Raw genomic sequence first — 25,677 nt, forward strand, 5'->3', positions numbered from 1 at the left:
TTTTTCCTCCCAGGTTTCAAGAATCACTTTTTACCCAGATTATATTGTGGCGCATGGCAGGGCTGTGCAAAGAGAGGGGATCAAATGGTTCCAATAGAACTGGGCCAGGGCCCATGAAGGGCTTCTGTTTTTGATGCTGTTTGTTGTTTTGTTTTTGTTTTAATTGCTCATTCTTTTCTTCTGTCATGGGCCTTTCCTATTCAGTGCCCCAAATGATGTATTCAGGGTTCTATTTAATGCATTGTGATGTCATTGACAGCCACACCAAAACAGGGGAGGGTCTGTCTGGGAATAGGGGTGCAGTGAAGGTCTGAAGGATTGGGGGTTCATTCAGATTTGGGAGTTTCTCTGGGGGTGGGGGTTGTAGTGAAATTCACTGGAATGGGGGGGTGTCTCTCTATGATTTGCAGGTCTCTCTAGGGTGACGAGATGTCCTGATTTTATAGGGACAGTCCCGATTTTGGGGTCTTGTTCTTATATAGGCTCCTATTACCCCTCACCCCCTGTCCTGATTTTTCACATTTGTTGTCTGGTCATCCTAGGTCTCTCTGGCATATGGGATTGTGGTGCAGTGAGATTCCATGCAGTTGGGGTCTCCCTGTGTCTGGTGGTTGAGGATTCAGTGGCATGTGGGGTATCTCTGGGACTGGGGGTGCAGTGACAGTGCAGTGACACTTCCCAAGAGGATGCAGGGTTATGAAGTACATCGCTACCACTTGCCCTTAGCATGAGGTAGCATTGTGTGTACCTACCAGGGATCAGCACCCTGACTTTCCTTGCCACAGGCAACACAATCACTCTCCCCTCAACCCAGGAGGTTACATTGTCCCTCATGCAGGTTAGTGATAGGGACACGCCAACCCCCAAGTCCTCTGAGCGTCCTGCTGTGGTGAGTGGACACTCACAGAATTACCAGACACAGCTTTTTAGTTACACTTAAAACAAAGTTCTGCTTAACACACAGCATCTACATTTGTTTATAGAGAAAGCAAGTGTAAGTTAATTTACCAAAGAATAGAGATTCTTATGATAGCAAACAGAAATACTGGGAACAAAGGGCTACATATAAAATTATGACACATGTTCTAGAGCCTAAAGTTAACTAACAAGATGCCCTCTTGTCTAATATGATACTGCTTACCCAAAGTCCTTTTTTTCAACCAGGATACCTGAGACTTTTCTCTCATGAGCTCAAGCTCACTGAAGGCCTGTTTCCCCGGATGAAGGATGCCAGGGTGACTTTTTACACTCCTCCATATATTAGACTAGTCCTTTGCTCTTTACCCATAAACATGGTTTCCTTCCCTGCTGTTTATCTCTTCCTGTTCATTTCTTCTCTTGAAATCCCCACAATCCCTTCATTAGCATTGGCACAATATGCTAATAGACTTCTGTTGGAAGACATAGGACACAATAGTCAGCTAATCTTTTGCAAAGATTATGATGACTCATGTGACACAGGCTTTCAGCAGAAACCTTACATGGGGCTCTTTGTTGAACTAGAATGCAAATACTGCACCCAGGGGATCCCTGTAACCCTTATGCACCCCTGTTACCTCTGCCCTTGGGTCACAAGGGTCTCTCGGGGTGCAGTGACACTGGGGATAGGGCATCCTCTCTGAGTCTCCGGAGTCTGTGCTGGGGCTGTTGCCTCTACCCTCCCATACCTGCTGCTTTTTGCCCCATCACTCCCAACTGGCCTGGCTCAGAGCTTTTCCCAGAAGGTGCTGGGTGGCTGGTGAGGGAGAGTCCATGACTCCTGCAGCTTCTCCCCACCTCTCCCCAGCTTCTAGGCTGTGTTGCCCTTCCCCAGGGCTGTTATCTCTGCAACTTCCTACTGCTGTGCTGCACTCCCCCTGTGTTGATGAATGGGCCAAGGAGTGGGCAGTGCCTGCCTGTGGGGCAGTGGAACGGAACCTGGGCAGCTGTATGAGGCAGCAGGAGCCCAGGGAGCTCTGTGAGGCAACAGCTTTGTTAGAAGCTGTGTGTGGGTCTCAGTGACTCATTTCTACCTTAAAAAAATCAACTGGAAGGGGGTCTGCATTCTCAGTGCTCCTCCCAACTCACACACAGTGGTTTGATTATTGAAAGCATGGGGCAGAATTTTGACTTTGACAAGGCAGATCTGACTACTTGGCCACAAGTGACAGATTCTGTTAGCTATCTTTGAGTAGAAAATGTTCCCATTGTTAATTTAGAGCACAACTTTTCACCTAGCAAACCCAAAGGAAAGCAAGTATTACAATTATGGTTCTTTGTCAAAACTCCTAGTGGAAAGTTACATGAGTAGTCTTGGTTGATGTACAGTTCAACTCTTGCCTCCTTGTTCTAGTTTTTTTCCTTCTTCATCTTTGTTTGCAAACTATAAAACTGGGCTCACAAACTTTTTTCCACTTTAGCAGGCAAGTGTGCCAATATGACCGTTCAAAGGAACATGTGGAGGCAATCTGAATGTAAGTTACAGAACTATTGGAAAAGGGTTGAACAGTTGATGAAGGATATGAGATTGCAATAGTTTGTGACATCTCTTGGATATTTTTTCTGTACTCCATTGAGAGGTGTTTAGCTTTGAGAGATTCAGACAAGAAATTAAATAGTCCTCGTAATGTTTTTTTGGGGTTTACGTGAATTGCTTGAGAAGTAAGAGAGACACTGTATTGCAGGATCATGTGGAAGCTAGTAAGGCCTGTACTGCAAAACTTATCAAACTGAATTCAAAGTGAATTTATCAGTGGGATTGCAAGAAAAGTATGGCAGGTTATTTTTGACAATATTAAGAAAGCTTCTGAGTGTACTTCAGACCTCTCCCAAACAGAATAAATGTCTCAAGTGTTAAGAAGTATGTTGAGGTTTTGAAAGATGGGGTGAAGGTTGTTGTGAACTTTTTAGACTTCATTGTTGTTCACGCCGAACAGGGGATTGGTATTTATGGAAATTATTTTAGAGTAGCAGAAAAAGACTGTTTAGATATGGCTGATTGCAGGGACAGAACTATGTGAATGGAGCAAACATGGCTATAGCATACAAAGGTGTGAAAAATAGAATTCAGCAGTTAAATCATTATGTATCTTTCGTCCATGTGCTGCCCACTCACTGAATCTTGGAGAAGCTGCTGCAGTGGTTGTTCCCCAAGTAGTTGTATATTTTGAAGTTGTCCAGAGACTGAATACCCTGTTTTCTGCTTCTTCTAGTGGTTGGGGTGTATTGAAAAAGCATATTAGCATTACATTAAAATGCCAAAGCACAACAAGATGGTCAGTAAGGGTAGAAGCAATCCATCCAAAACAAAATCATGTTAAGGATGCTTTTGATGCTTTAGACGAGAACAAAGCTTCACACAATGTTATGTGAGAACTTGTGTTAGAAACTAATGAAGACTTCAGAGATTTCAGTTCTTGTTTTGTCCGAGATATGGTATACTATGCTATCTGATCAAAAATTAATATTGTGAGCAAAACATTGCAGACTCCAGATCTTGACTTTCACTTCATGGCCTTTGAGATGCTTTATCAGAAGTATGGACTTCTGGGTTTGCTGCATGTATGGAAGCTGCTGTTTCACAGGCAGAAAGGTTAGGAATATCCACCCAGTTCAAAGAGAAATGATCTCAAAGGAGGAAAGTAATGCCAGGCAAATTTTCAAAGGAGGAAAGGTCATCAAATCCCCCCAAAAGCTTTTGAATGCTAGGTTTTCAACCCTGTCTTAGACACAATATTAAAATAATAGAATGATTGGACATGCAAATATTAATTACGGAGTCAGAAGAAGGTTTGTTTTTTGAAGAGCAAGAAACTGAAAAGTCTCAACAGCAAAGACCTAAAGAGGCACGCTTGACAGTTAGCAAGCAGTTACTCTGAGGATGTAAACTATGAGAGTTCTGAGAATGAGATTTAGTTCTTCCCCAGTATTTGCAAAAAAATTGTTGAGGATGACTTAGAAACAAAGGCAGGAACGCTTTGTTTCAAAACTTGGTTCCCAGACTAATTTGTAGAAAAATACTAACATGGAGTCCAGAAATATGTGGTCTGGTCACATGTCCTTGTAGAGTCATAGCAGCCATATGGACAGAGCTGTCTAGAGCATTCTGAGGAAGACTCACCAGGTAGGAGATAAGTTTCTCCTCAGGCCTGTTGTTTTCCCTAATGGCTCATTGGCCTGAATAGGCCCTTCCCACCCAGCTATCTATCCTGAAAGATCTTGTCTAGTGGGCATTACCCAGCTGTAACTATATTTGAAGTACGGATACATAGTCAGTATTTATAACTGCATATATAAAAATGATACATGAATACAAATAGGATAATAATATTCAGCAAATCACAACTTTTCCAATGATGCCTTACATGACCCCTCTTGCATAAAATGCGTCATAATTATGCTATAATCATATCATAATAATATCACTATGAAGAATATGGGGTGCAGTGTCACACTGGTCCCAGAACATTCAGAGATCCTCTTTCCAGTAAAGTAGCAATGTTAGTCTGAACAAGCTATACCTGTGCCCAGCAGGACTGCTAATGGATTTGAGTACAGGTCATATAGTATATTTAAGATTTCAGAGAAGTAATTCATCTATTATTTCTCAGGAAAATGTTAGTTTCAGGATAGGTTGGAAGTTGTGTATGGGAAGGCTTATAAAATGGACATGCTCTTCTGTTGGAACTTTGAATTACTCCTGTTTAGGGCTGCAGTATTTTCATAATTGTCACCGACTTCATAGAAAACATTACATTGACCGTTTGCCATGAAAAATGATGTGGGTGCGGCTGAGAGAGCAATCTTTCTGAAGTAAGGATGAGAGTACTAGAGGCATATAGAGTGGGGCTTGGCTAAAGCACAACTGGTCAGCCAAAGAGCTGCTGGCCATGGAGACACCTATGAGGATACAGCATTTGAGGGACACCAAAAGGAGTTGACTAAAGGAGTCATGAGGGGTGCAGTGGCACCCAGGTAGTATGAGGTGACTGTGCAAGAGGGACTAGTGATCTGAAGGAATAGGAGGAGCTTACAAGCTAGCAGACACAACACCCAGATAGAGCCTACAGAGATATAGTGTTCACCACAGAAAAGAGAGACAGAGAACCATTCCTAAGCCAACACCATAGGGCATGAGGAGTTTCCACAGAAAAAGAATTTGCTAGACTCAGGGGCAGGTGATGGAGACAGGTTTCTTCCAGTGTGATCACCTGTTGATGAGACCAAACTATCTCAAAGATTATGTAACCAGATGAGTCTGTGCTAAAGACAAAACTTCAGTCTGGCCGAAGAGTGAATAAACCTTTCATATTTGAGGGAAAATGGAATAAGACCTGCAACAAGTTTAGGAGAAAAGAGAATTCCAAGAGACAATGGTACTATTAAAAATGTAACGCTCCAAAAAAGCTAAAACATGAGTGAAAACTTCTCTGAGGAATGTACTGAAATAATTCCAGCACTGGTTTGGTTGACACTGGCCATGCAGAGATATGTTTTTGTTGCCCCACGGAATATGTGATTTGATTCCTTGAAAAGAGTATACAGCCTTAATAATGATTTTGATTCAAGGTTACTTATCTTGGTATTTTTATGTTTTGTGTCATGGCTTTCCCAGTGGTGGCTTATACCATATTATAATGCATGTTTTGAATGTTTGAATGAGAAGGAGGGATTTTTTGTTTGTTTGTTTTCTTTTTTTATAACTTTTGCCTTTGTAGATGTGTCCAGATTTTATTAAAATTTAATCTGATGGCCTGTGGCTCCTTAAGCCATTTTGAATTGTGGTGTTCAGTCTATGATCCTGTCTTAGGGTTAAGACTTCTAAGAGTCAGGCCTCAAAGGAGGGCTGATGAAAACCGGGGCTCTGTTCAGCTTTGCCATATGGAAATGTGCATTTAGTTCAATTTGGAACTGTTACTTTGGATGCTGCTATTGAAAAGTATCTTGTTAGTCATTTTACAATGCATGCTAGCTGTTCCAGGTTTTAGGTTCCAGGTTTTAGGAATGAATGAACGGTTTCATTTCTCTAAAGCTTTTGCATAGAATTAAAATTTTGATGTCTCTCACCACAAGAATGCAGATATATTGAAAATATGTTTTAAAAGTGAACTGCAATGCATTTTTCTCAAGGAAAAATAGTTTTAGATGAGAGAAAAGATGGTCTTGTGTTTGAAGCACAGTTAAGTCTGCAAGTCAGGAAGCTGTATTCTTGTAGTTCCAGCTGTGTTGCAGTTATGTTCTTTGCAGTATGATCTTTAGCAAATCACTTAAGCTCTCTGTACATCTGATTTTCCGTCTTTGAAATTGGTATGATTATACTTACCAGCCTCACAGAGATGATGTGAGGCTGAGTTTATTAATGCCTGTAAAATACTTAGAGATCCTTGAAAAGAAAGTGCTACAGAAGTGCAAAGTATTATTATTAAATCCTAAATCATTAACAGATTTTATATGTAGACAAAGTGTTCTCTGAAACAGCATTCCCTGCATTGCTGTTGGCATTTGTGATTTTACCAGTTTTCAAAAATATTTTATTTTGTAACGCAAATATATTTGTGATATTGTAAGTTTGCATGTGGAGTTCCCTATTTTGGCTCATGGGAATAGTTCCACTGAGTTTAATGTGATCACTCAAATGTGTAAATGTTTACAGGATAAAGCCCTTAGACTGTAAATGTTTTTAGATCTCATTTTATGATAAAAGAAAATATCCAAGTTTGAGCAGTTGCTCTCATAGCTGAATGTGGAAGATTTAAGTGCACAGGTGTTTTAGAACTTCTATCTGCACTTGGAGTCATGGATCTTGAAAGTCTATTAATTGTTCCTGGATCCTCTGTATGATTATAACTCCTATTGAACTCACTGGGAATTTTGTATTCAAAATGGCTGCATGATCAGTTCACATTATAAAGTGTTTTTTTCATATATAGCATATCTCAGAGTGAAATCATGGCCTTACTGAGATCAATGGAAGTTTCTCATTTTTAAATGTTAATTATCTATAAGACGGCTACCAATCTGCAGGTAACAAGTGATGACTTAAGGTTTATACTTCCAAAATTGAGGGATTTTGTAGAATGATAATTCTTCCATTCTGTTCAGAAATTCTTTACACATCTAAGAAATTATTACCAGATGGTTTAAGCTCTTATTCTGAAGCTTACAAATGTAGATGATCACAGCACTTTGGAGGAAAAAAAAGTTAATGAATTAGGAAACTTGGAAATTTAAAGTAGAATATAGGAAAATATACACCAGTCTAATATGTCTGGTCTGAAAATAGTAAGACTGTAACCTTTGAAAATGTTTTAATCTTTGGGACTTCAATAGGAGCAGGACTGGGTCCTCCATATTTTAGTCAGAAAGAGGTCTAAACTATAGCTAAATATGTGTGGTGTTGTTTAGGGGGGGGGGTGTATGTATGTATTAGGGCTGTAAGATGATTAAATAAATTAATCACAATTAATCGCAGGATTAATCACACTGTTAATAATAGAATACCATTTATTTAAATATTTTGGGTGTTTTCTACATTTTCAAATATATTGATTTCAATTACAGCACAGAATACAAAGTGTACAGTACTCACTTTCTATTTATTTTTGAATACATATATTTGCACTGTAAAAAAAAAAAAGAAATAGTATATTTCAATTCACCTAATACAAGTACTGTAGTGCAATGTCTTTATCATGAAAGTTGAACTTACAAATGTCGAATTATGTACAAAAAATAACTGCATTCAAAAATGAAACAATGTAAAACTTTTAGAGCCTACAAGTCCACTCAGTCCTACTTCAGCCAGTCACTCAGACAAACCAATTTGGTTACATTTGTAGGAGATAATGCTGCCTGCTTCTTGTTTACGTCATCTGAAAGTGAGAGCAGGCACTCACATGGCATTGTTGTAACTGGCGTTGCAAGATATTTACGTGCCAGATGTGCTAAAGGTTCATATGTCCCTTCATGCTTCAACCACCACTCCAGACACTAAGCATCCATGCTGATTGACAGGTTCTGCTCGATAACGATCCAAAGCAGAGCTGACCGATGCATGTTCACTTTCATCATCTGAGTCAGATGCCACAAGCAGAAGGTTGATTTTTTTTTTTTAATTTTTATGTATGTATGTATTTATTTATTTATTTTTGGTGGTTCGGGTTCTGTAATTTCCGCATCGGAGTGTTGCTCTTTTAAGACTCCTGAAAGCATTCTCCACACTTCGTTGCTCTCAGATTTTGGACAGCACTTCAGATTCTTAAACCTTCAGTCGAGTGCTGTAGCTATTTTTAGAAATCTCGCATTGGTACCTTCTTTGCCAAATCTGCTGTGAGAGTGCTGGATCATCATCCGGGACTGCTATAACATGATATATATGGTGGAATACAGGTAAAACAGAGCAGGGGCCATACAATTCTCCCCCAAGGAGTTCAGTCACAAATTTAATTAACGCGCTATTTTTTTTAACAAAAATCATCAGCGTGGAAGCATGTCCCCCAGAATGTTGCCTGAAGCGTGAAGGGGCATACGAATGTTTAGCATATCTGGCATGTAAATACTTTGCAACGCTGGCTACAAAAGTGCCATGGGAATGCCTGTTGTCACTTTCAGGTGACATTGTAAATAAGAAGCAGGCAGCAGTATCTCCCGTAAACATAAACAAACGTGTTTGTCTTTGCAATTGTCTGAACAAGAAGTAGGACTGAGTGGACTTGTAGGCTCTAAAGCAGGGGTCGGCAACCTTTGAGAAGTGGTGTTCCAAGTCTTCATTAATTTAAGGTTTTGCATGCCAGTAATACATTTTACATTTACAGGGGCCGGCGGACGGAAACCCAGACCGGCAGCAGGCTGAGCTGCTCAGCCCGCTGCTGGTCTGGGGATCCGTCCGCTGGCCCCTACCAGGTGGGGTCCCAGCCACTGGCTCCACTCAGCCTGCTGCCGGCCTGGGGTTCTGTCCACCCAGGCCGGCAGTGGGCTGAGCGGGGCTGGGACTCCGGCTGGCAAGGGGCTGGCGGCTGGAACCCGGGGCTGGCGGCCGGAACCCCAGACCGGCAGCGGGCTGAGCGGCTCAGCCTGCTGCTGGTCTGGAGTTTGGTCCACCAGCTCCTGCCAGCCGGGGACCCGTTCATCCAGGCAGGCAGCGGGCTGAGCGGGCCGGCAGCTGGGATCCCGGCTGGCAGCAGAGTACCACTAAAAATCAGCTTTCGTGCTGCCTTTGGCACGCGTGCTGCAGGTTGCCGACCCCACTCTAAAGTTTTACATTGTTTTGTTTTTGAGTGCAGTTATGTAACAAAAAAAAATCTACATTTGTAAATTACACTTTCACGATAGAGATTGCACTACAGTATTTGTATGAGGTGAGTTGAAAAATACTATTTCTTTTATCATTTTTACAGTGCAAATATTTGTAATAAAAATAATACACCTCTACCTCGATATAACTCTGTCCTCAGGAGCCAAAAAATCTTACCACGTTATATCGAACCTGCTTTGATCCGCCGGAGTGCACAGCCCCGTCTGCCCGGTGCGCTGCTTTACCGCGTTCTATCTGAATTCGTGTTCTATCGGGTCGCGTTATATCGAGGTAGAGGTGTATAAAATGAGCACTGTACACTTTGTACCCTTTGTATTCTGTGTTGTAACAGAAATCAATATATTTGAAAATGCAGACAAACATCCAAAAATATTTAATACATTTCAGTAAAATTTTTTGAGTTAATCGCATGAATTAACTGTGATTAATCGACAGCCCTAATATATATAATATATATTGCGTGTGAATTTAGAGTCCACGAAAAAGGCCAGAGACTGAAGTTCCCTGTACTTGTAACAAATACATCATGGGCAGCAGGGCAAGCTTCCTCTTGCTCTCTTGCAAATGTGACTCAGTTATTACCTTGAAGGTTCACTTCTAGAGATACCAATTGAACCTTTGACCCTGCTGTCAACAGGGTTAACAAATCAATACAATCTGTGATGTTGGTTTCTTTGATCTGGATACCTGTCCATTTTAGATCATTACTGATTTGGGCTGGATTCAACTACTGAGCTGCAGATGAAATCCTCTTTATCCTCTTTATCCCATTACCATCTTATTCCCTCAGACACATGTTTTGATTGTTCTTAGAAAAAATATAATTCATTCCTGGTTTGTACATTGATACATAAAAATGTGTGTGAATTTTAAAAAGGGGTTTGCTCCATCCCTTGTTTGCATTATGAGTCAACCTTTAAAATAAAATATTTCTTTATACTTAATAGTCTTAACTTATCGACCCACTCTCCAGGTCCCATTTGTGACAAATGTGTCTCTTCATGGGTCACCGTGCCATTTTCGTGTCTGAGAGAGCAGAACAGCAGTGTTGCACACTGACAAGCTGGCAGGTCAGCAGTGCAAGCTTGGGGATTGATTCCCCAAGCAACAGGCACCCCAACTTCATCAGACTTGTACTCGAGAACAAAACTTTAACAGTGATCTGGTAAATGTTAAGGCACAATAACTTCCCAAAGGCATGGAATGTGTGATAGTCACATGTCCTGTTGATCAAGGCATATCAGGTCCCTGTGAAGGCTTTGCATTGCAGTGCAGGTTTGAAGTTGGGGTACCTATGCCTTTTAGTATCTGTTGGATGTGAAAGCCTTATGTATGGAGTGTTAGTGTGTTGTTGATAGTGTTGTAGGTAATACAAAGGTGGAAAGGAATGCACACATTTTTCACCTTACCTTCTTATTTCTATGATTTTAAAGTTTTGGGTGGGTGCCTCAACCTGAACTGTCACTAAACACAGTTTTTGTTTGCTAATTTTATGGAACCCATTGTTTGTGGAAGAAGTTTGTTTAACATGTAGAAAGGTGGTTTAGTGTCCTTTTGTAAATAAGAACTGCTGCGAAAGATTCCTTTTATAAAGGAAATGCAACTGTTTAAATATTAAAGCTGTGACACAAACACAACAAAAGGAACAAAAAATTAGGGCTGATTCTCTTTACCCACACTAATGAGGTGGTTATTTTCCCTCATGGTGGTGTAAGTGAAAATATTAGCTTTAAAGTTGATTATAATCAGTGCTGTTTATGCTACAGCCTGTAGTTTTCTTTACAGTGGGGATTTTGTATTTTATCATTTAGGTACTGTTCTTACTTTGTTTCTATTGCTTTGATCATATACAATTAGGCTAAGATAGCTTTATGAAGCATCTTTGCATGATATTAATTACTTTATTGATCTTATCGTTAGGAAGGGAAATGGATAAAATAACTCAAAATATATTTAAATGAAGAAGGCATATGATGCACTGAGTAATTAAATTTAATTTCACATCAAGTCAAGAGGATTCCTTTTGAACATGTAACATTTTTATTTCACAGCTTAAATAAGTTGCTTGAGAAGATGATGTGAAATTTTCATTGGTTTCTTAAAAATTCAATTTCCATAGGGCAAAATAGCTATCCTTGTTGTTTTGTAGTTAAAAATCAGGTGAAGAAATAAGTTGCCCCTTATGTACCTATATAGCCATGCATTGCAAAAGGATACATCATGAAGGACCAAAGGACATCAAAGACATTAGTTAAGCACTGGAGTTCCAACTCCAGAACTATTAACACCGCTTCCCACAGCCCCTTGTTAATCATTTGAAAGTCTCCTTTCTAAATACTAACTAGTCTTAGCCCTGCTGAGATTGAAGTCTGTTTACATCTGCCAGCCCCAAATACAGTTCTCTTCTATGGGATCAGTAGCAGGTCAAGGAAACTCTAGCATGATAGACCATGTCTAGCCTGACATTAACTTTACTGTATTAATATTCATGATTTTAATACTTTGTGTTTTAGAGAGATGATTCTCAATAGAGAGAGTTGTTTGTTCTGCATGTAAGGGCATACCTCTATTTGCATAACAATTGAATATTGAACGAAGTGTTTAGAATAGCTAACAATTATGTATTTAAAGTCTATTTTTCAACAAAAAATGTCAACCCATCACATTACTTTACTAACATATGAAATCAAACAAATAAAATCCTGTGAAGTTTTGAGTTTGAAATGTCTGTGATAATTTTCCTTAAACAATGATTTTGCAAAATGAGAGAGAACAGACATCATCCCTTTGCACTTTTCAGGACACTGCTGAACTTAAGTATTGGACCTTCATAAAGGCAGCTAAGATTTCCTTTTTTCAGCAGTTTCTCCCTACTCCCTGCCATTTTTTTTGTTGAGGTACAGTTTACAATACCCTTCTAACAACAAGAATTGAGTCAAGAGTTTAAACACACCATGGCATCAGAGAGAAACAGCAAGAAACTGCCTCAGAGGAAGCAATTATCCCAGTAAGCATTCACAGGCCTTTCAGCAACTTGGTCACCACCAACTGAGAGCAGACAAGAGAGCCACTACAGATAAGACAAGGAGGGAGAGCATTAACTACTACTTTAATATCTTCAATCTCTTCCACTATTCATAATGTAATCACTGACATTTACACATTGTGCTTTAAGCAGTTTGCTACTCTAAAGGTAAAGGCTCACACGTGAGGAGCAGACTTATTGTATCCTTGTTGTGTAAAGTATGTGTTATTAGTAAGAGTGTGGGCCCATATTTCTCAAGTGATGGATTTAGGTGTAGACCAAGCCAGAGACAGCTAAAACTAGTTGCCACTTTTGAATATTTAGGTCCAAATGTCTATAAATTTAAGTATATTTTGAAAGTTGGACTGAGAGGAGGTGTGATACAGTGGATAGGGCCCTGAGTAGGAATCAGGAGACCTAGGTTCTATTCCCATCTCTGCCACTGGCCTGCTGGGTGACCTTGGGCGAGTCATTTCACCTTTCAGTGCCATGTTTCCCTTCCTACCCCTTGTCTGTCTTGTCTGCTTAGACTGTAAGCCCTTTGAGGCAGGGATTCTTGTATGTCTTGTCTCTTGTATGTGTTTATATAGTGCTCAGCAAGTCATCAGCATTGCATTGTACAGCATTGTACAGTGTCATGCAAGTCAGCAGCATTTAATCACATGCTTAAGAGTTTTCTTGAATTGGGGTCTAAATTTGCATTATACTTAATCTTAGTCAAAAGTCTGAGAAGCAGCAATTTTTTGGATGAATGTTTTATTTGTTCAGTTATGTTTTATAAAATATAGAAGTGTGCGTATTGCTGAGTTGGTAATACTGGTGCTTCTGATTCAGAAGTAGAGCTGGTTGGACATTAAAAAAATAATCAGTGAAAGAATGGACAAATTTTACTCAAATTTAAAATAAACAAAATAAAAATTGTAAACAACATTTCTATTTTTGGACCAGTTTTGTTAAGAAGATCCTGTGTTCAGTTCTCACATCAGGACCTGGATTAATAACATGTGCTGACACTACAGTATAAAAGAGGTACTGAACTTTTAGAAGTGTCATTCTTCAGGAGATAAGTTTAAATGAAGTGTCTTCTCTCCATACTCAATGCCTTTGAAGGTGGAATCAGAAATCCATTTTCAGGTCTCAAAACCGTGGCAGAAAACCCGTGTATTGTAGCCAGCATTCCATCTCTTTATACACACGGGACCTGATTCTTCATTGCACTATACGTGTCATTTTTACATCACTGTAACTTCAGTAGAAAAATACCAGTGTAACACTCATTATGTAATGCAGTGAAGAATCAGGTCCACAATGCTAATGTACAAAAAAAGTCTGTCTCTTTCTCTCTAGTTCCTTCTGTCTCAGAGAAGTGGAGGGCAGGAGCATGCTGTTGACTACACAAGGCTGTTACTGCTTCCCACTCTTTCACTCCATTACTCATCAGTGTAGCATGTTTTGGGAAGCCTTAGGTATGAAATATGTTGTACCAAACTGAATTGCACTAAATAACAAACAAAAGATAATTAGATATTTAGGGAAAAAAATCAGAAGGACATAGTCTCTTTCATTGTTTGGCATTAGAAATCTTCTGTGTCTTAAGATGTGTGGCTTAGTAAGGTTTTTATCTGATTAGGTTCATGTAATTAAAACCAGAAGAGATTCTGTGTATGGCTGAAAGAGCTAATTAGGCCCAGTTGGTTTAGTATTTTAACCTTAGAGGTGTGTGAACAGCACTTCAGTGGAGATGCTTTGAAAAAATTCCTGTGTAACAGATACTTCAAACCATCTGACTTGCTTAAGGGTAGAGAACTGCAGACATACCAGACAGGGAGTTCAGTTCAAGTTCACTTTTATTTCTGATTTCAGTCGCTGATTACAGTGAAAGATACATACATGACAAAATGCATCCAGGATATATTCATCCAATGGGCTAAATTTACAGTCCTAATTTCAGTGCATACACATAGTAGTGCTAATGCAATTACGGTATGTTCAGACATTGAGGAAACACTATTTAGATATGCAGATTTTCAACAGTAGGTCACAAACGACTGAGGGCTTCCGTACACTACAAAGTTAAGTCGACATAATTCAGCTTACATTGACCTAACTGGAGGTATACACACTGTAATGCTCCTCCTGCCGTTTTAACTGTTATACCGACATAATAAGACCACCTCAATGAGAGGCATAGCACTTAGGGTGACATAGAGCGACGCAATGTCAGTGTAGCCACCAGATTGCTTATGTTGCCCTAAGTAGTCTCCAGGAGGTGTCCCACAATGCCCGCTGTGACCACTCTAGTCACTGGTTTGAACTCCACTGCCCTGCAGTCAGGTACACAGGTATGCACCCTTCCCTTTTAAAGCCCTGGGAAGTTTTAAATTGCTCTTCCTGTTTGCTCGGTGTGGAGAGCTCACATAGCTACTGCCACATGAGCATGCCAGCTCCACACAGAAAATGTGCTCCTGTCTGGCTCTCCAGGGTCTGCTGGAGCATCCACTATTTTTTCCCGTGGATACTCCAGTCCCGGAACACCTGTGGAGTCAGTGCCTGTGATAGCTACACATGGTGCACTTCTCTCTGTGTCAAGTGCAAGAGCTGCTACTGTGGATGTGCTCCACCGACACAAGGAGTGTAGTGTGGACATGCAACAGCAGTTTAATTACAGTGGTGGCTGTACGTTGACATAACTGAAGTTTACTTAACTTTGTAGTGTAGATATAGCCTGAGTGTGCTTCAGCATTCACATGTATTCTTTGTTGCTCAGTAAACTACATAACAAAAAGCAGACTAAGATCTTCGGAAAAGGATTCCCTACAACTTCTCTAAAAGTCTAGAGAGGACTCTTATTCAGTGGAGGAGAAATAACATGGTTTTGTTATGCAAGGATATTTGTTCATGGATTATAACAGAGGAAATACTGCATAGTAAATATTTTGTGTACGTACTATCCACTGAGGTTTGAATAGCAGCATGAAAAATGTTTCACACAATTATTTGTCTAGTTCAAGTATTTTCATAAAGCACCACTTCTCTGTTTCTAAATGAGTCTTGGTTGGGGATGGACTAGTATGGGCTTTGTCATCAGTCCAGGCTGCCTTTGTAATTAAGAAGAACCAAATGTAAAACAAAGTTTAAGTAACTTTTGAATCTTTAATATTTTAAGCTTCTAAAAGAGAAATACACTGAGCTTTGGATTTTCTTTCATCAAGATTATTTATGACACGCTGCGTCTCTTGGCTGCTCCCAATTTCTGTGTTAATCAGGAGGAAATATCAAGTGATGAGGCAATTCTTATATTTAGTGTCTGATAGTGCCAAGTGCTGACTGAGCACCTTCAAAACACAATTAAAGTTACCAAACAGCTCCAGGGACAACTGACAGCATTTAACACTTTGTAGATATTCATCTTCTTGCGGGATTAGACTTTTAATGAGGTTGGCTGTAAGAGATAGTAAGAAATTTTGAAGAGCAGAACCGAGCCTAACTTCGAAGCTCACATTTTTTGCACAGGCTGGGATGGATGCCAAAAGCGCCATGTAGGAGCTGAATGTTTTTTCAATATCTCCACCCTCAAGACTATTTTCAGTAGAGCAGTTCTACTATAGCAGGGGTCGGCCGAACCTGCCGCGTCAGCAGGTAAATAAAACTGGCCCGGCTCGCCAGGGTGCTTACCCTGGCGAGCCGCGTGCTAAATGTTGCCGACCCCTGTGCTATAGATAAGCCATTGTACTTATTATCAGCTCCACATCCCCAACCCACCACCATCACAGGGGTTTGTTTGTTGACTTGTGTGGTGGAGAGAGGCGGTTTACAATTCAACTCTTAGATTTTGCTCTGAGCAAAAACATGGTATAAGAAAGATCTCAGTCCAACAGTGTTTCTTTTAAGCTTTCTTTCAGTTTGTGTGTGACATTTTTGGGAGAGGAGCATATTTTTGCCATGCAGTGGGGGAAGGACTTACCTAGAGACTTAAACAAAATCTTTCTTGTTTGTTGTTATAAGGATATTAATTTGGGAATGGTCAGTGCTACACTCTGACTCTCAAAACCTAAAACAAAAAATGTGTGCAGCTTTTTAAAGTAATGTTGCTTGCTAAATTATGCATATGTTTTCCCTGTCTTTCTCCAAATCTCTTTTTTAAGCCCACTTCTTTAGCCTTTCTTCTGACACTGATCTCCTACAACTCTGTGGGTTCTCACCTTCATGCTTTAACCATTTATGTCTTTCTTTCCAAAATTAGATTGTAAATTCTTCAAAGCAGGGGCAATGTCTGACTATATGCATATGCTGTGTGCCTAGGGTTACCATACGTCCGGATTTTCCCGGACATGTCCGGCTTTTGGGGGCTCAAATCCCCGTCCGGGGGGAAATCCCCAAAAGCCGGGCATGTCCGGGAAAATCGGGAGGGAGGGAGGCCTCGGCCGGGGCCGGGCCGGGGTCGCGGGGCCGGGGGCATGGTCCCGGGCCGGGCGCAGGGCCGGGCGGGGAGCCGGGGGCGCGGTGCCGGGCCGGGCCGGGCCCGCGGGGCCGGGAGCCGGGCTGGCCTGCGGGGGGGTGCACTGGGCCGTGGGGCCGGGAGCCGGTCCGGGGTAGCGGGGCCGGGGTCGCGGGGCCGGGCCGCCGGGGGGTGCGCTGGGCCGCCGGGGGCCGGGGGTGGTCGGCCGGGGGCCGGGGCCGGCACCTCAGGGCCCGAGCCAACCCAGGCTGGAGCCGCCGGGGGGCCAGCCTGGGCCGCGCCTCCTCCCCCCACACTCCCCCTTACCTGCTTCAGGCTTCCCGCGAATTAAATGTTCACGGGAAGCAGGGGAGGGGGCGGAGACTTTGGGGAGGGGGCGGAGTTGGGGCGGGGGGCGGGGGCGGGGCGGGGGCGGGGCCCCGTGGAGTGTCCTCCATTTGGAGGCACAAAATATGGTAACCCTATGTGTGCCGCATGTGACAATACTGAAACACACTCAACATTACAATCTGCCATACATATTGCCAGCAATGTTGTGTGAAATGAGGACAGAATTTCATCTGTCAATCTGAGTTTCATTTCCTTAGAGATTTAAGTTACCCCTTAGCATTTTTTTTTAATGCATTGTAGGTTTTATGTATTAAATAGAATGAGGATTACGAGTTGTAAATCAACACTTTAAATATGCTGGTGGTCTTTGTTGCTGGATTTCTCAAACATTTTTCTCTGGGTTTCTTTTCTTCCTCCATTCACACCCTTTGTAGACTTTTTTTGTTCTTTGCACGTGCGCACACACACACACACACACACACACACACACACACACATATAAGGGCTGTCGATTAATAGCAGTAAACTCACACGATTAACTCAAAAAAATTAATCGTGATTAATCACACTGTTAAACAATAGAATACCAATTGAAATTTATTAAAAAATTGTGGATGTTTTTCTACATTTTCAAATGTACTGGTTTCTATTATAACACAGAATATGAAGTGTACCGTGCTCACTTTATATTATTATTTTTATTACAAATATTTGCACTGTAAAAATTATAAACGAAATAAATAGTATTTTTCAGTTCACCTCATACAAGTACTGTAGTGTGATCTCTTTATCATGAAAGTGTAACATACAAATATACATTTTTTGTTACATAACTGCACTCAAAAACAAAACAATGTAAAACTTTAGAGCCTTCAAAACTACTCAGCCCTACTTCTTCTTCAGCCAATCGCTAAGACAAACAAGTTTGTTTACATTTATGGGAAATAATGCTGCCTGTTTCTTATTTACAATATCACCTGAAAGTGAGAACAGGCGTTCACATGGCACTTTTGTAGCCAGCGTTGCAAGGTATTTATGTGCCAGATATGCTAAACATTCATGTGCCCCTTCATGCTTCAGCCACCATTCCAGAGGGCATGCTTCCATGCTGATGATGCTCATTAAAAATATGTGCTAATTAAATTTGCGACTGAACTCCTTGGGGGAGAATTGTATGTCTCCTGTTCTGTTTTACCTGCATTCTGCCGTATATTTCATGTTATAGCAGTCTCGGATGATGACCCAGCACATGTTTGGGTTATGAACATTTTCACGACAGATTTGACAAAATGCAAAGAAGGTACCAATGTGAGATTTCTAAAAATAGCTACAGCGCTCAACCCAACGTTTAAGAATCTGAAGTGCCTTCCAAAATCTGAGAGGGACAAGGTGTGGAGTATGCTTTTAGAAGTCTTAAAAGAGCAATACTCTGATGCCAGACAATCCCCTTCCCCTTCCCTCCCCCTGCCCCCCCTTAAGTGCAGGGTGGTGATTGGCTGAAGTAGAACTGAAGGGACTTGTCGGCTCTAAAGTTTTACATTGTTTTATTTTTGAATTAAGTTATTTTTTGTATCTAATTATATATTTGTAAGGTCAACTTTCATGATAGAGAGACTGCAATACAATACTTGTATTAGGTGAATTGAAAAATACTATTTTCTTTTCTTTTTTACAGTGCAAATATTTGTAATAAAAAATAAATATAACGTGAGCACTGTACACTTCGTATTTTGTGTTGAAATCAATATATTTGAAAACGTAGAAAACATTCAAAGATATTTAAATAAAATGGCATTTATTACTGTTCAACAGTACGATTAATCACGATTATTTTTTATCACACAATTATTTTATTTATATATATATATTTAGAGAGCGAGACAGACATTTGTGTGTGCGTGTGTGTAGTGAATATATGATATTGTGTAACTTTGAGTAACGTCTTGTGGTTTTGGTTTATTGGTTGAATGAATTGATTTATTATTTGTATATTTTTTTTTGCTGCTGAGTAGTCATAACTTATTATTCTAAGTTTAACTCTTAGGACATCTACAACTTTTTGTATGGACATCTTCTGTTGTTTAATGAAATAAATAAAATGAAATTGGGATGGCTGAAATACTCATGAATGGCAAAGTGACTTGTCAGTTAAAGCCCATATAACATGCAATCATATAATGTATTCTTTATACACAACATATGTTATAGAAAAACTATGTTTATAAATATTCTAGAACCCACTGCTATAAAGCACTAGGGACCACCTGTGATCTGCTGTGCATCCACATCTCTTCATTGACAGTTCCCAGCAGTTCCAGAGCTGTAAACACTTTTAATGGGTCTATTTTGTATCCTCCACTTGTAAAGCCAGGTGTCTTTTGTTACCAGGAGTTCAACTGTACAAGGCTTAGAGAGAGCCGTAAAATCTCTAAAAAAAAAAAAAAAAAAAAAAGATTTGAATTAGATTTTCCATAAGTATAAAATATAGTGACTTTTAAAGTCTATTAATTTGGATCTTTCCAAGATTAGACGCAAAACACTGGGTCTCACTGGGAAGTGGTGGTATAAAATATTTTAAAAACAGAGACTAGTACTTCTTGTTTGTAAGGAAAACTACTACTCCTTAGGTTGAAAATGAATCCCCTACTGCACAAAAATGCCCCTGTTCTGTGGTTTGGGGTATTATGTTACACTGTTAGTTTTTTAACCCACAAAACAATCATTAGGTACTCTAAACTTCAGATGATAGATATTGATATATAGATATGCACACACACACAATATGAGAGAAAGAGAGCTAAAATATTCTTAGCAAAACCACTGATAACTAGTTACTAGTTACTCTGAGTAACTTTAGTTTGTGAGCAGTAACTTTTAAATTACTCAAAGAAGAGATTTGTCTCTTCACTGCCCACCTTATTGTATTGTAGCTTACAATTCAGCAGTAACAGAAGAAATGTGTTGGAAAATCTCAGTATGTAAATTATCCCCCCTATCCGCACAGACAGACCCATCCATGTTTTTCAGATAAATACCTATTATTACATCAAATCATTTGTCCACCTACTTCAGTGTCTCCTCTCTGCCATTGCTCATGCTTGAGAGAAAAGGGGGGCGGGGGATAATGAATATAGGACACAAATCTGCTGTAGCTACAGCTTTCCTCAGGCAAAGCTATTTTATGTTAAAACAAAGGATGATGTAATCTGTCCCATCCAATTGGGAGTTGGCTAATTGCTAAAAAGTAATGGGAAACGTATGTAGTCAGTCAACAAAGGAAGTACATTTTCAATCAGTCAACAGCGAATAATTCATTCAGGATACATACAGTACTCTGTGCATGCATGTGTGTATTATACACACACACCATATTTATGGGGAGATGATATCTATGTGATAAACATATCATAAACCTGTGCAATTTTTCATATTCCTATGATTGTATCACCTATCCACTGAGCCAGCAACCCAGGAACTTACTTTAACATTCCTGACCCCTCTGCAGCTTCTGTCATCTTTTAAAAACAAACTACCATCCTGCCTGAGGCCCAGGAGGTACAAAAATGAGCCTTGAGACTGTTACCAGCTTTTCTAATCATAAAAATGTCAGAGCTTTAAATCTGATGTCTGAAGGTCCTTGAGGGTTAGAAAGAGGATCTTCATACATATATCACTCCTTACTGTTTGACCCAGAACTCAGGTCTAACTGGGAAGGACCCAAAATATAGACAAGTGACTTTAGGTAATTTTGAGTTGTTTTACATATTTGTTTTAATGTTTACCTCCATCGGAACTTTGTACAGTTACATTCATGATATGAAAGACACCTGACTGTACAGATGGAAATGAGATCGTTCCAATAACATTTTTTTGAAGCTCTCTAAAATGTTCCTAGATTAGGTGTTTTTTTTCTGTAAATTATGGTTCATATAGATCAGTGGTTCTCAAAGTCGGGCCGCCGCTTGTTCAGGGAAAGTCCCTGGCGGGCCGGGCCGGTTTGTTTATCTGCCACGTCTGCAGGTTCGGCCGATCGCGGCTCCCACTGCCCGCGGTTCGCTGCTCCAGGCTAATGGGGGCTGCGGGAAGCGGCGTGGGCTGAGGGATGTGCTGGTCGCCCTTCCCGCAACCCCCATTGGCCTGGAGCGGCGAACCACGGCCAGTGGGAGCCACGATCTGCTAAATCTGCGGACGGCAGGTAAACAAACTGGCCCGGACCACCAGGGGCTTTCCCTGAACAAGGAGCGGACCGGCTTTGAGAAGCACTGATATAGAATGTGTAGTGATTTGTTATAAAGGTTGATATAAAGATGGGATTTTCATAAATGTCAAACCAGGAGCTCAAGTGCCATTCAAAGTCAATGGAACTTGTGCTCTCAAGTCACTGTGGCACATGTGAAAATCCCCACCTTTCTTCTACGTAAGTTTGAGATGAGAATAATTTAACTACCCTCAGGTAAGCCAATAAACTTTTATTTCACACCACGATATAGTCAACATTTATATAGATATGCAGAGAGAGATGTGTGTATGTATTCTAAACATATTTATACAAATATACACACATACAATTAATAATATAACACCTTGATAATATTTATTATTGCAGTTCTTTAAATTGTATGACTTTGGGGGATATGACAGTCTAGTTGTGTACTTCATACCCTTCTCTTGCTGTTTGAGGCTATCAGCAAATAAAAACACATTTACCTTACTTAAAAATAATATTTGCCGGTCACCTTTAATACTCCATTCCACATGCTTCAAATTCTAATTGAAATTTCATCATTGCTAGATTGCTAGATAAAGGACATCGCTTTTTCTCTCCAAAACGATGTGCGCTAACGGCAAAAGCATGAAATTTGTATTCAACACTATCTACATTATATGTGCATGTCCATCTGTCTCCATAACTGACTGTCATCATTGTGTGTATATGTCTTATAATGATAATAAGAGTCCAATACCTCTCAAGATGTCAAGTTCTCAGGGATAGATTTCTAGCTGTAGGCAACTTGTGCAAAGTACTTCACATTGTGAACATTCTCTGGCTAGTCACTGATTGTATTAGGCCTTTTAATGTAACTTTATAGGCACCTTTTGTTTTTCCACTACATTTCAATTTAAATTATTATCATATGTGATCTGAGTGTTAAGACTTTCCAACTTAGAAAAATATTAAAGAATATTTAAGTGGAATTGCAGGCAACAGGAGATTTATTCAGATTAATGTATGCATTCTGTTCTGTTGTGAACATGTTTTGTTTAAGTTTAAAAACTTAATTAACCAAGGCTTTTATTAAATGAAGAGAGATTCAGATTTTTGGCTTATATTTCATAATCTATTTTTAAGTAAAATGTAGCAGTGTTCACTATGAAACATCAAGGGGGAATTCTTTGCTTATACTGATTCAACTCCATTAACTTGCAAAGAAATGAACTAGGGTAAATAAGAGCAGGAAGTTAGCTAACTAACACCAAATATTGCCAAATACAGGCTCTGTACACCTCTACCTGAGTGCTCAGCACTTTTGAATGTCAGACCCTTATTTATTTGTATAAATGTGGATTTAGGAGCTAAATGTTAGGCTTCCATTAAAACAAAATCTTGGTGTAAATATATCTTACTGCTACATAAGTTGTGTATTTCTGTCAGGATCTATCTTAGGGAGAAGGCATCATTTATTTACTCTGCCAGTACCACTAATGGCGGGTATAAGCAAGCAGACCCACACTCCTGGTGGTGCATGAGAACAGAAGTCAGATTTATTTTTTTTAATTGACAAGCAGTTTTTAAATAGACTTTTTCATTTTTTTTGGGGGGGGGGGGGGTGAGGTACTTAACCGCTCTATGGTTAGTGGAATCTAATTAAATGTAAAGTTGTGATGCAGGTCAGAGGGTTTTTCTGATGTTGTAAACCTTTCATAGTTTATAAACAAGAAGACCACAACTCAGCGCTGAAAGGCAAATTTGCCCCTAATGAGGGAATTAAATATATTTTCGTCACCAACCAGAAAGACATTAAAATAATTTGTATGCAAAGACCATATTAGATGTGTCTGATTCTGATATACTAACAGTAGAAAGGAAATTGTAGAACCTGTGGTTATCAAGCATTAAACAGAAGCAAGGAACAGCCACTACTGGGCAGTAGACAAATAGAAGTGGTGTATCTTCTGGATCCACAAAAGTGAAGAGGTTTTAAAATACAGTAATAAAAAGGTATAAAGCTAATAAGGTGAACAAAATGCTTTTGCTGTGAAGGTTGTAAATTAGCCTCATTTCTCCACCCAAAACCAAATTCGTAAAGCATGATTTCATATGGTTGTTTGTTATCCATAAGTAAAAGGCTTTGGAGATTAAAACTTTCTCATTTTAGATGGAAGTCCAAATAAAATTTGCTCAGTATTCTGTATTTTATGCTTTCTATTTGTGAAATGTCAATGTGCAGTAAATGAGATGCACCAAGCAAGAGTCTACATTCAGCAATTAGAGTTTCATAATCATATTTAGCATCTAAATAGCACGGTACATCTTTAAAGCACTTTACAGATATTATCTAATTGATTATTTTAAAAGTAATTTTTATTATTCTTGATTTGTCCTAGATCAGAGGAGGAAAGCTCATGATTACCTACACGAGAAAGAATGATGCTGGCAAGTATGTCTGTGTTGGAACAAATATGGTGGGAGAACGAGAGAGTGAAGTGGCGGAACTCACCGTTTTAGGTAAGAGAGTGTGTGACACTTCATTAGTGAAAATGCCAATATTTAATACAGCTTCATTTTTGGTATGGGGAGAAGGAGTTTTAAAGTAAGGTTGTCGTTTTTTAATCATCCACCTCCTTTGCTATGTTCATATTGGGCGTGTTCTTGTGACAGTCATGGATATCTGCCTGATGGCATATTCCAGAAAATAAGTTAGCATCAATATCGGTTCTTCAGCACATAGTGGAATATTGTTGAAATAAAGAGGTTTGTGACTCCAGAACAAGATGAAAATCGAGGGAAAAGAGGAAATAATGAACACAAGTCAGCGAACTATGCTGATTTGTGAACAGAAAATGTAGATTTTTTTTTTCACATATGCAGTCAGAACTGACTTGGTTTTCACACTGCAGATAATTCCAGTTTTAACTGAACATAAGAGTATTTATAAATAATATCAAAACAAGAATTAACTTCAATAACAAGCATATGTATCATTTTCCCCTTCCATGAGGAAATTAATATAATATCAGAAATTTAACTGAATCATTTAAGTAATGAAATCTTAAAATATGGATAGATCTGTTTTATGCATACATATACATTGACCTAGTAAAACAGGAGGTGGGCTACCACTTTGATACTTGCTGAGTGGCATAAATTTGCTACCATACAACTAACTCAAATGATCCTAGAAACATTACACCATGTCTAATCATCATTAAAGGGGATTTTCAGTCAAATTAAGCTAACTCAAGCTACCTTGATTGAAAAAGCACATCTTTTTTGCCTTTGTAGACAAGACTCTATGATGTCTGCAGTGCAGCCTGAGAATATCTTTGGCATTTCATGGCTGCCTCACGATCTTCGGTGCGGTCCTGATTCTGGACTCTCAGTGTGAAGTGTTGCTTCAAAGCAGTATAAGGCTTGGAAACAGCTTAACCCTGTTTATATTGGGAACAAACACTTTGAGTGCAGGGTTTACACCCATGAACTTGGAAACTTCACAGCAACATCAAACTTTGAAAATAGCTGGTTTCAGTTCAAGTTCCTCAGTGCTGGCCCTATCTCTAGCAGTGGTATTTTATTCTGTTTGAGGCACTGCCCGCTCAGTGTTCAGTGCTTTGATTTGTTTTCAGTCCAATTTAGAGTTCAGGTGCTGGACATCTTGAAATCCTGTTCAGTGTTTATGAGTGGCAGGGATTCCTTAATATGTTGACAGTATTTAGCATCTCAAACTATGTTGGCATCCTCTCAGCAGTCGTCAAGACAGTGTGGTAATTTTTTTTTTTGGAAGCTCAGGATATTTTCCTGTATATTGCTGTGATGTTTTCTATTTCAGGTGCCTTTGAAGCACTTGGTTTAGAGGTAAATTTAAGTCAAGTCAACTATTAGGACTTCCAAACTTTCTGAAGTCCGGAAATTTTCAATAAACTTTGTTTGTATGAATATGGTTCTTATTCTTATTATATAGTAAGTGCCCATACAGCTGCATTGGTTAATTACCCACACCAGTATCTTTTTACCATTATCCCAGGAATGGTAGTATTGATGAGTTATGGTTGTCTTATTGGAAAGGATTAGTTTGATTCCCCTTTCTGAAGACTTAAAGGAAGGAGGAATCTTCACAGGTTTTCCTTTTGTTTTCTGTTTCTCTTTAATTCAAAATTTATCTCTGATTTTTGTCCTGGGGGAAAAAAAAGATTCCCTTCTGGACAGGAAGAATGATGTAGTGGCTATGGCACTAGCCTAGTTCTTGAGAGAACAGGTTCAGTTCATATATATATGAAAACTGATATAGATAAGTATTCTCAACTGGAGAGATGACATTTTTGACATTTATCCAGCCAAACTTCTCCTTTCCT

General features: G+C 39.6%; 1 protein-coding gene across 5 annotated transcripts in view; it reads left to right on the forward strand.

The window, feature by feature from the left end:
- ROBO1 (roundabout guidance receptor 1) overlaps nucleotides 1–25,677 on the forward strand; it is a 1,068,890-nt gene that overhangs the window by 919,517 nt on the left and 123,696 nt on the right. For all 5 annotated transcript variants that reach the window (XM_065575497.1, XM_065575504.1, XM_065575513.1 and 2 more), the window contains one exon: nucleotides 23,713–23,833. In XM_065575497.1, the coding sequence (XP_065431569.1) occupies nucleotides 23,713–23,833 (121 nt within the window). The remainder of the gene's footprint in view (nucleotides 1–23,712; nucleotides 23,834–25,677) is intronic.

This window comes from Chrysemys picta, chromosome 1 (genome assembly GCF_011386835.1).
Source record: "Chrysemys picta bellii isolate R12L10 chromosome 1, ASM1138683v2, whole genome shotgun sequence".
In the NCBI taxonomy this organism is placed as follows: Eukaryota; Metazoa; Chordata; order Testudines; family Emydidae; genus Chrysemys; species Chrysemys picta.